At 42.8% G+C, this 12,054-nt stretch overlaps 1 protein-coding gene across 2 annotated transcripts in view; it reads right to left on the bottom strand.

The window, feature by feature from the left end:
- The window catches only part of GPATCH2 (G-patch domain containing 2), a 424,518-nt gene that overhangs the window by 119,566 nt on the left and 292,898 nt on the right, over nucleotides 1-12,054 (bottom strand). For both annotated transcript variants that reach the window (XM_029593187.1, XM_029593188.1), the window contains one exon: nucleotides 5,748-5,815. In XM_029593187.1, the coding sequence (XP_029449047.1) occupies nucleotides 5,748-5,815 (68 nt within the window). The remainder of the gene's footprint in view (nucleotides 1-5,747; nucleotides 5,816-12,054) is intronic.

Raw genomic sequence — 12,054 nt, 5'->3', positions numbered from 1 at the left:
TCCAAATTGGAGAGACTCTCCCACCAGGACAGAGAGATCCTCAGAGGTGGTGTGACGAAGACGCGGGCCTCAAGGTCCTGGGCATGCCTGCTGCCATTGGGACTGCAACGTCCATTGCGCTCTGCGCATGCAAAGACGAGCTGGCGGAGTAACATGGACCAAGGCTGTCATGTGGCCCAACAAGCGAAGCAGAAGGTGGGCATTTATATTCCAACTGCTGTGCACAAAAGTCACCAACAAAGCTTTTGCCTGCACCGTGTCCAGCTTGGCTCCTATGAAGTCCAGCCGGGGAGATGGGCAGAGGTGAGATTTTGGGTAGTTGATAACAAAACCCAAGGACTACAGCATCTGCATTATCAGGGTTAAAGAGTCCATTGCCCTCATGCATGAGTCGCTTTTGATTAATCAGTCATTTAGGTACGGGAAGATGTGCACTGCACGGCGTCTGAGATGCGTGGCCACCAGTGACTGGCACTTGGTGAAGACTTGAGGGACTGAAGCCAAACCAAAAGGCAGTACCCCGTTTTAGTAGTGAGCCTGTCCTACTACGAAGTGCAGATACTTTCTGTGCCTGGGGAAGATGGCAATTTGGGTGTAGGCATTCTTGAGATTGAGGAAGCAGAGCCAGTCTCCTCTTTTGAGGAGGGGAATCAAGGTGCCCAGAGAAACCATCTTGAACATTTCTGTTGCGAGAAATGTGTTCAATGCCCTGAGGTCGAGAATGGGGCGCAAACCCCCAGTTCTCTTCGGTATGAGGAAATACCTTGAATCGAACCTCCGGCCCTACTGAGGGTGAGGAACGGACTCCACCACTCCTGCCATGAGAAGGGCACATAGTTCTGTCCGAAGTATAATCTGCTGGGCAGACAAACCCCACGGTGGACATGGGGGTGAGTTCTCTGGAATCCTTCTGAAATTGAGACGGTACCCCTGACGAACTATGGTGAGGATCTGGCCTTGGACCTCATCTCTGGATTGCCCTAGCAACCCATGTAAGACCTGCCAGCTGCCAGAACCCAATGGCTCAACCTGTGGGGAAAGTAGCTGGTATAGGCAAAGCTGCAGCTGGTCTCACCACAGGGCTCCTCCACCAACTGCTAGGGTGAGCCTATCAGGCTTGCTCACTAGGCTGCGCCAACTGCACTGCAGTACTAAGGGTCCACCATTCCTTTCGACATTACAATTTGATTTTCTGAGATAGAATCAGAGTCAATTTTTTTTTAAATTCACTAGGAACCCTAGTGATTGTGGGAGCTGAATTGAATTTTGCAGAAAGGTCAGTTCAGGTAAGCAAAGACATGGATGCCCTGACAACAGAGATGTGCTGCTACTACAGCTAGGCATTTGGTAAAGACCCTCCAAAATGCTGACAGACTGAAGGGGAGCACCCAATACGGGTAGTGAAAGAATTTCACCACAAAGCGTAGATAATACCCATGAGAGGATTGGATGGTAATGTCAGCATAAACATCTTTCAGATCCAGGGCACATATCCACTCCTGTGCCTGGATGAAAGGTAGAATCAAATAACAAGCGTTCATCTTGAATTTCTCTCACAATAGATTCTTATTCAAACTTGTTGACCCCCAATATGATAACAGTGGACTACTACCTGGTTAAAAGCCACCATTCCCATCCCAAAGCAAACCCATATGGATCCCCCAACTCAAACTTCCATCCAGGAACCTTTTGAAAACATAAAACAATATACCTGAAATGCTAACAACCTCTGACCCACATGATACCCTAGTCCAACAATGGAATAATGAATTTACTTCAGCAATGAATACTCTGGCATCATTGAAATCCAGGTCAACTAAATGCACTAGAAACTCCTCATGGTTCTAAGAGGGTTCCTCCTCCTAAAGCAACAATCCAGAAAAAACTAAAGCAAGCTTGGCAAAAACATAAAACAGATATGAACTTTCTAAATGGGTAGGCAAAAAATATAAACTAGCTATTCATCAGTCAAAAAAGAACTACATCTCCAAACAACTAGAACTCTCTATGAGACATTTGAACTAGTACAGAAATTCTTCAAACCCTTTTCTCAAGCCATATCCACCACTACAGAGGGACTCATTACAGAAGACTTTGCTAAATTCGTCACAGATAAAATCCTAAACATATAATCCTATGACAACTCTCCCTCCTACACACTTTCATTAGTGACCACATCTTCTATCTATAGGAAAATCAAGGTTCTCTAGAGAAATCATAACCTTGTCTGAATTCAATTCCATCTCTCCCCAAGAGATGGAAAATATCCTCTGGAAAATTAGGCAATCCCTATCCCCTCTTGACCCAATTCCCCTGAAGTTCATCTGCAACCTAAAGCAAGATCTAGCACCATGGTTCTCCAATATAGTCAATGGCATTTTATTTCAAGGCTTGCTTCCCAACATGATTAAAGAAAGGTAAGTGAAACATATTTCCTTTTGCTCCTGAAAAGTCTTCCAAATGTATAGAAGGAACTAGAGGTCTAGTGAAGAGCTGCATTGGAAGCACCATGGCCTGGTGCGGTGACAATGCAGCAGCCTGCTCCAATGCACAAGGCATAGAGACATGGAGTATCAAAGGCATCATTGACTGTTGCGTTGAGTTGTATGGGGCTTGATGTGTTGAGTGCTCCCTGGGCTCGATGTGTGGACAGCACCAATGGTGCCAGTGCTCTATGCAGTGGTGAATGATGCACTGATGGCACTGAGACTAGATAGTTTGTCGGTGCAATTGTGCTCCTGGCTGCGAAAAGCGACACTTCTTTTTCATAGGACCCAAACTCAGTGGCTTGTTATATTTACTTGATCCGGAGGACTCGACCTGTTTCCATGAAGCGGGAGGGATTTTCAAAGAACTACTGCTCAACTCGATACCTGGGGAAAATGACAAGGCTCCGCTCCAGGAGGACCAGTTGCGGCTCTTTGTAGACTTGCGTAGTTCTCAATCTTTCATGTCCTGGTCTTTTGGGAGCACAAAGACATGTGACCACAGTGGTAACAATTTGCCCAATTGTGATTTGGTCCCAGGCAACGGTAGCAGATGATATGCCCATCTATAATGGACATTTTCCTGCCACATACACAGTCCTTGAAGCCTCTAACAGTGTCTTGGTACCAGACATCCTGTGAAGACAATTTGTTTTTTTTATATAGCACTTAAAAGTGCTACCTGAGGGATAGTCGAGTCAGCAAGGCAATGCATAAATTGAAAAAAAATCTTTGAAATACCGAAGATACCAAGAGATAATATTAAGAAAAAGGTAAGAGATAAGGTGCACATCCATGCTGAAGCTCAGATGAAAAAAGACTGAGGGGGCTCACGAGGGCAACGTCCGCATGGGAATTCCTGGATATGCTCAATAGAGCAAAATCTCTATGAGCTTAGAGAGCTCTGCTTATCAAGAGAGGATTTTATTCTATTTATTTTGTACTGTGAATGTTATGATTGATGCTTTCTTTAATGTAAACCACTGCTAAAAAATTTTTTTATAGGAAAAAGTATAAAGTTTTTAAACATACATTAGCATGCATGCTTTCATTACAAGGGTTAAGAAAAGGTCTATTTAAATTTAACTAGTTTAATTTATTGAAGAAGCGGATGGGAAGGGTAGCCAATGGAGAGAATGTGGATATATACATACATATACACACACACATATATATACACATATATATAATCTGGAAATTATATTGAATGCTGCTGCATTCAAAAATGAGTGCAAAGAGGCACACATAAGATGTGGAGGGTAGAGAGAAGACTAGAGTAAATCAAATAATGATCTGAGAATGGTTTATAGTGCTATGGAAGGAGAAAGAGATGCATATTTTTTGACCATATTGGGGAGAAGGACGTAAGTAGAAGTGCTGCCTGTAAAGAATAGAGAAATTGTAATCTTCATCTATAGCATTATCATGTTCTGCACTCTCAGATCCTGATCTAGTAGTGAGGCAAGAGTTAGCAAAGGAAGAAAATTCAAAAAGGTTATGGACACAGAGTTAATGAAAGGGTTGATAGGAGAAGCAGGAAGAAGATTTAAAAGGAAAAATGGAATAGCCAAGACTAGAAAAAGATGGATAAATCAGATGCATTGCACTTTTTATGGAAGACAATGTTAATAAAATAGCCATATACACAAAACTGGGTAGAATACAACATCTGCTAAAGAAGTAAGAGTTAGGAGCTTGAAAAGATGGATTTTCAGCGTGGCAACTGAAGTCAATAAAGATACTCCTGGTGAATTCTGCACAAAAAAATGTAAAATTCTGCACGCAAACTTAAAATTCAGCAAAATTCAGCATACTTATATATTGTCCTATTTTTACAATATATAAGTAATTAATTTAAAATGCAATAAAGAAAAATGTTATTACTTAAGGATGCAGAGTTTTAAATATTTTGAGCAGAATTTCCCTAGAAGTTCACTGTAAGAGTCTCTTCCACCCTCTCTCCCTACTCTCCAGGTCAGTCTCCTTTCACTTTGCCCTCTCAGGCCCCAACTCCTCCCCTGCCACTATCTCTCTCCCCTCCCCCTCTAGACTTAATCCTTTTCCACTCTATCTCCACTCCCAGAGTTTGACTCCTCTCTCAGTACTGCCCCTCATACAGGCTCCCTCTGTCCCTCTCTCTAGTGCACACACACACACCCCCTCATATAGGCTCCTCTCTCCCTCTCGTGCACACACACATACATCCTTCATACAGGCTCCCTTCTCTCTCTTTTGCACATACACCCCTCATACAGACTCTCCCTCTCTCTCTCACTCACACCCCCCCCCTCATACAGACTCCCTTTATTTCTCTCTCACACATACACCCTCATATAGGCTCTCTCTCTTTTGCACACACCCACACAGCTCCCTTTCTCTCTCACACATACACTCTCACACACTCTATGTCTCTCTCTCACACTACCCTGCACACTGGCTCCCTCTCTCGCTCACAGTCCACCTACACATAGACTCCCTCTCTCTCACACATGGCCCTTCACACAGGCTCTCTTTCTTACACACACACCCCTCACCCTGGCTTCCTCTCCTACAAACAAGCAAGCACCCTCACATACACATAATCCCTTTTTCACACACACCAGCTCCCAATCTTTCAGACACATACACAATCCTTTAAAACCTCCTCACATAGGCTCACTTGCTCTGGCACCCACAGCCACTCATCCTTACACATGCTCTCTCACCCCTCAGGCTCACAGTCTTACACACACACACACTCTCTCTCTCACTGGGGCCTGCTCCATCTTCGCCATGAACGGGACAGACTCCACTCGCAGCATGCTGGGGCCTGCTTCATCTTTGCCGTGAGTGGGATGGGCTCCACTCGCAGTACGTGGGGGCCTGGCAAACTGTGCAGAAAATGGAATTTGTACGCAGCTGCATAGGAGGGGAATTCTGCACAAATTCTGCCCTCCAGAGTAGCACAGAATTCCCTCAGGACTAATAAAGAGAAACTGAGTGATTCACAGAAAAGAAGGAGAGTCGAGAATCAGTTTAATACAGAGGCATATATAGGACCAAGTGTTTGGTATATCATGGCAATCTAAAAAGGCACTGCCAGGGCAATGACACAAAGGTCAGGTAACAAAGAAAAGCAAACTTTAAAGTGAGTATTCAAAAATGTATTATGAAGAAATAAATCAAATAAAATAAAGTACATAGAAGTCATAACTGGGAAATATTTTGAAGTTTTGGAAGATAGTAGTCTCTTATAAACATTTTTTCTAGATTATATCTTACCTGCTGGCTGTTTTCACAGAGTTTTTCTTGTGCCCTCTTTCTGTTCGATTGTCCCGTAAGAGCTGAAGCTGCAAAATATATTAAAATAACTAATGTATTAAAAATGGGATGTAGCAAAGTATGTTTATATTTCTCTTACTGTAACTTGATATTTTTTTCACACTTCTCGCTCTTTTATTAGTTTCTCTGTGACAAGACTCAGCAACAACACCACTTTTGCCAGATTTGTAAAAATTATGTAGTGAATTGGCAAATCTGCATTCTTGGCCGCCTGATTGTAATTAAGAATCTCTTAAAATAGATCACATAAACATAGTAATTTTGCATTAGGGCATTTCTGTATAGTATTGTATGTTCATGTCACTAATATAAATTTGAAACGTTAGTTTAAAAAATATATTTCTCCATAAAGTGTCCTTGAATTTAGCAAAATTATATTTAGGAGAGATCTGGCTACATTAGTCTAAACATCCATCTAAAGAGAGGTAGTTAGCATACCAAAGCTGCCATAACACTATTACAGTCAAACAATGGGACGCCACTGAGTTGTTTAAAATTTTACATCCTCCCAACTGCTTCATTTTGGACCTCACTGTTTAGATTACAGTGTAGGTAAGTAAGATTGTCCTCGCTGTTTTCATGTAGGAGACCATGAATCAGGCTCAACATCAAAACTGACATACTATTTCTCAAGGAGTTTTAAAACACTGAAGAGGGAATATTTTCGGCATCTATTTATTTATTTGATTTTTATGTCCCGCTTTTCGGCTCTTCAAAGCGAATACATTCAAGTACTGCAGGTATTTCCCTATCCCAAGAGAGCTCACTCTTTCAGCTGCAAAAACTGTTGTTGACTATTCTGTGACAAAAGCAGTGCAGTTGTGGGTATGAAAAAAGGACAGAGGAAAAAGAGGAGTGCATAATGGTGATGGGAAGTAACTGATGTAATAAGGGGCCTATGTACTAAACTTATTATTTTCAAAGATTACCTCCTCTTGCTGGCTGGTATGTGGGAAGGTGTGTGTAGGATTTTAGGTGGAAAGCAGAGGAAGTGGCATCAGAGAAGGAGATTTGACTTGGGGAGGAACTGGAAAGTGTGTGTTAGGGGGCAGCCTAAGACATATGCTCACCTTGTGATACATTTTGCTCACAATAAATGTACTGCAGGTTAGGAAATACCCTGGAAATGACTAGTGAGCTCACTACCATGGTATCTTCCTGTTTTAAGAACATAAGAAATTGCCATGCTGGGTCAGACCAAGGGTCCATCAAGCCCAGCATCCTGTTTCCAACAGAGGCCAAAACCAGGCCACAAGAACCTGGCAATTACCCCAAACACTAAGAAGATCCCATGCTACTGATGCAATTAATAGCAGTGGCTATTCCCTAAGTAAACTTGATTAATAGCAGTTAATGGACTTCTCCTCCAAGAACTTATCCAAACCTTTTTTGAACCCAGCTACACTAAGGGGCAGATTTTATAACCTGCGCACATGGCCTACATTTGTGCGCACTACCCGGAGCGCACAAAAGTACGCCCAATTTTATAACATGCGGCGCACCTTGCGCGCGCCGAGCCCTAGGGGAGTCCTGATGGCTTTCCCCGTTCCCTCCGAGACCGCTCTGAAATCGGAGTGGCCTCGGAGGGAACTTTCCTTACGCTCCCCCCCCACCTTCCCCTCCCTTCCCCTATCTAACCCACCCGCCAGCATACCTAAATCCCCCCCCCAACTTTATTTCAGGAGTTACACCATCTCCCGGCACGGCTACTGTGCCGGAGGACTCGGGTCCACCCCCAGACCGGCACCCTGCCCCGTTCCCGCCCCTTTTTCAAAGCCCCGGGACATACGCATGTCCCGGGGCTTGCGGGCATTGCCGAGCCTATGCAAAATAGGCTTGGCGCGCGCAGGAGCAGGTTTTCGGGGTTACGCGCGTAAGCCTTTGAAAATCTGTCCCTAACTGCACTAACCACGTCCTCTGGCAACAAATTCCAGAGCTTAATTGTGCATTGAGTGAAAAAGAATTTTCTCCAATTAGTCTTAAATGTGTTACTTGCTAATTTCATGGAATGCCCCCTGGCCCTTCTATTATCCGAAAATGTAAATAACCGATTCACATCTACTCGTTCAAGACCTCTCATGATCTTAAAAACCTCTATCATATCCCCCCTCAGCCGTCTCTTCTCCAAGCTGAACAGCCCTAACCTCTTTGGTCTTTCCTCATAGGGGAGCTGTTCAAACCCCTTTATCATTTTGGTTGCCCTTCTCTGTACCTTCTCCATCGCAACTATATCTTTTTTGAGATGCGGCAACCAGAACTGTACACAGTATTCAAGGTGCGGTCTCACCATGGAGCGATAGAGAGGCAATATGACATTTTCCGTTTTATTAACCATTCCCTTCCTAATAATTCCTAACATTCTGTTTGCTTTTTTGACTGCTGCAGCACACTGAGCTGACGATTTCAAAGTATCATCCACTATGACGCTTAGATCTTTTTCTGGGTAGTAGTTCCTAATATGGAACCTAACATCGTGTAACTAAGCAAGGGTTATTTTTCCGTATATACAACACCTTGCACTTGTCCACATTAAATTTCATCTGCCATTTGGATGCTCAATCTTCCAGTCTTGCAAGGTCCTCCTGTAATGTATCACAATCTGCTTGTGATTTAACTACTCTGAATAATTTTGCATATGAGACTACATGTTCTTTTTTTTTTGTTGTCACATTAGTAGGGTTTTATTTGTGAAGTAGGGGACTAATATAGTGCTTCATTTAGTACACTTAAAAATGGTACAAATGAATACACACGCCTCAAACTGCAGACAGGGAAAGTATGGTTAGAAAAGGTTTTCTTAGTGGACAAAGTTTGCCTTCAGCTCTCTGGGGTTATCCTTGTATTTGAGAAGGCCATGAGCAGGCCTCCTGGGCTCAACCTGCAACTCTAAAGAAATGGCCTCAGCCATTTTCTGAACAAAAGAGGGGAAGGACTGATCCTCAGGGGGAGATGGGCTTAAAGGGATGTCAGAATAGTATTCCTCTTTGGAACAGAACTTAAGAGATAAGAAAAGGGCCAAATGATTCTTCAGACTGATTCAGAGAGTATGCACTGAACAGAATTCTGAGAAGCCTCTGACTCTGGAGCTATTTCCTGAAGCAGAGGAAGGCCACTGCCAAGGTGCAGGAAAGACTTCCTGCTCTGAACATTCCTGACTTTTACATGGTGCAAATGGCACTGAAACAGACTGAGCACCAAACGTGGATCAGTGTCGATATGCGTAGTGCTGAGGATCGCTCAACACATTAAGAGGCATCATATTCCCTGACAGATGAAATTCAGTATTTTTGATAAACTGAACTACTCGCTCCTCAAAACATGTCTTACTCAGCATTGAAGACTGAGTGACAGAAGCAGGGCCATGTTGGGAAACAGATTCTCCAAGACTATTTAGAGATCATTGTGCAACGTTCTTGACTGGACCTCTGGAGACAAATGTAATGATACCTTAGCACTGGAGGCTAACTACGCTTCCAGATGTGGCTACTTTGGATACAGCGGAACCACTTGTGCCTCTGTGCTCTCACACAAGTGTGCTGATACATCATACAGGTGAGACGAAGCTTCAGTCTATGCTCAGTGCTGGGTCCTTTACTGTCTCAGGTTCCGTGCTAAAGTGTTCAAAACTGTGATCCTGGTTCAAACTGAGGAAGCCAGATTTGCAAGGAAATCTGGAGTGCACAAGGAAAACTGGAATTTTCCTTCTTGGCAAGGTTGGCAAGAAAATTGATCTTCAGGCCTAAAGCAACATCCTTGCTCAGATACTATTTGACCTTGCCCCAAACATTGGTAGCAAACCTTGGGATAGCTGGCAGTGGACATCTTCTATTGCACATGGAGCAGAACATGAAACTGCTGACTTGCTTCTCAGACATGGGGAGGAAAACTGATACAGCAAAATCAAATGAAGATGAAATCTTCAAATTGTTAGACTGGAGAAAACCTGAAAAAATGGACTGCTAACAGCCTGTGACAAAGGAAAAAAATTTAGCCCTCGTGTCAGCTAGCAGTGCACTGAAGTTAAGAAAACAATGATTGCTGAAAAATATATCTACAAAACTACTTTTTTTTTTTTTCAAGAATGAAGAAAAACAAAGAAACCACAAAGATATGGGCCTGAGAGAGCTTGCATGTCTATCTTCAATGGATGAAAAACTGAGACCACCAACGAAAACATGGCATTGTGGGACCTCCCATGCATATGCAGTATAGTCTTTTGAACCTTTCCAAAATGTTCAGAAAGAGCTGTTTATTCAGTGCTGAGCATGGTCACAAGATCACTTATGACTACAGTGAACTGTTTATGTCCTCAGAAAATCAAAATATTGTAGCCATAAATCTGTGAATCATTAGTCTGTATTAGAAAATGAGGAATATTATCACCAATTTTCTTTACTAAGGGGTCTATTTTTTGCATGTTTGCATTTATCATGTCTTAAAATTGTGTTTATTATCTGCTATTTGTAAATCAGGTGAAGTATATGCCAGTTAATTAACTATGTTGCATGCAAATTTATGCAAAGCAGCTCATTACTATGGAACTGGAATAGCAAGATATCATGAATAAACTTTGCAATCGGCGCTACTCCTTGTTAACTACACCTCAGTAGATAGAACTAACATCCTACATCAGCACTGCCACTCTAAGGTGCCTACTGATGTTCCTGGGGTCCCCCCAGGCCAGAATCTTAAAGAGGCCACAAGCCTCAGGTGAGGCTCCTCATGAAGGAAAGACCTATTTGAATATTCTAAACTCCCTTGAGTCCTACCCCACCTGCCACATCACTATATGGGCCCCCCCAGCCCGAGAGGAAGATCCACACTGTCTCTAATCCTCCCCTGAGATGTTACCATCCTAGTAATTTACCCTGGATCCCTCATGGTTACCATAGAAGACCCCAGTCACTAGGAGACAGATGCAACCCCCGTCACTCCTGCACTTTGGACTAGAGGGTTTCTATTTCAGAGCATGCTACCCTGAAGGCTCTGGATTTTAACTTTCTAAGCCTAAATCTGGCTTCCAAAATCTCCCTCCCACATCTTCCTATGTAGTTGGTGCTCACATGTATCAAGTCAGCCAGCTCCTCTCCATCACTATTTAAAATCATATCTAGGTGACACATGAGGTTCACCTCCTTCAGACTGGGCAGGCAAGTTACCAAGCAATCTTTATGTCCACCAGCTATCTTGCTATCTACATTCCTAATAATCAAATCACCAACTGGGCTGCATGCACGAAACATACAAAGTATGCTGGGGTGGGAATATGCTCCACAAGATGTAATATTTGAAGAAATGGCATGTATTCGTGACCCAGAGGGGAGATATATTCTTGTAGTAATCAATATGGCCAGGGCAAGGTACACCCTGCTTAATATTTATGCTCCCAACAATAATCAAGGCTCCTTCATACATAAGTTGGATCATCTTCTAGAATCTCATGCAGAGGGAACCATCATTCTAGGAGAGGACTTTAATTTGACACTAAATCCTCAATTAGATAATTCTAAGGGTCAGGGGACTGCTTCTGGTAAGGACAGAAAGGTATTTAAAGCTTTTCTGCATAAGAATGGTCTATTAGACACATGGAGGGTACATAACCCTAATTCTAGAAACTATACATTTTTTTCCAGAGCCCATCAGCCCTACTCTAGAATTGATATTTTATTGGTGGAAAAAATTAATATAAATAATGTCTCTAAGCCCTTCATTGATTCTATAACATGGTCTGACCACGCCCCCATAGGTTTCACACTACACCTGCGTACCTATGATAGGGGCATTCAATATTGGAAACTTAATGAAAGTCTCCTTGAGGATGAAACCTTTTTAGCAACTTTTCAGAAGGAGATTTCGGCATTTTTAGAACAGAATGACTGCGGGGAAATTACTCCGATGAATCTATGGGATTGTCTTAAAGCGGTACTAAGAGGGATCCTGATATCAAGGGCCACACATGTTAAAAAGATGAAAAATGCAGAAAAGGACAAATTAAAATCACAGATTAGAGTATTACATGAGCGGCATAAACGGACAGGTTCTGAAAAAACTTTAGCTAGCCTTGACCACTGCAGGAGGCAATTAGAAGGCCTAGAGGTGGCTGCGATAGCGCATCGCCTTGAATTGGTAAAACAAATTCACAATGAGGGGGGTAACAAAGCAGGGAAGCAATTAGCGCGTAAACTCAAGTCGCAAATGTCTATCAATAACATAGTTAAAATTAATGAGCAGGGGAGACTGTTGACAA

Source organism: Rhinatrema bivittatum, chromosome 3, assembly GCF_901001135.1.
Source record: "Rhinatrema bivittatum chromosome 3, aRhiBiv1.1, whole genome shotgun sequence".
Lineage (NCBI taxonomy): Eukaryota > Metazoa > Chordata > Amphibia > Gymnophiona > Rhinatrematidae > Rhinatrema > Rhinatrema bivittatum.
The sequence above is the reverse complement of the archived record's forward strand: the minus strand, read 5'-3'. Positions and strand labels throughout refer to the sequence as shown.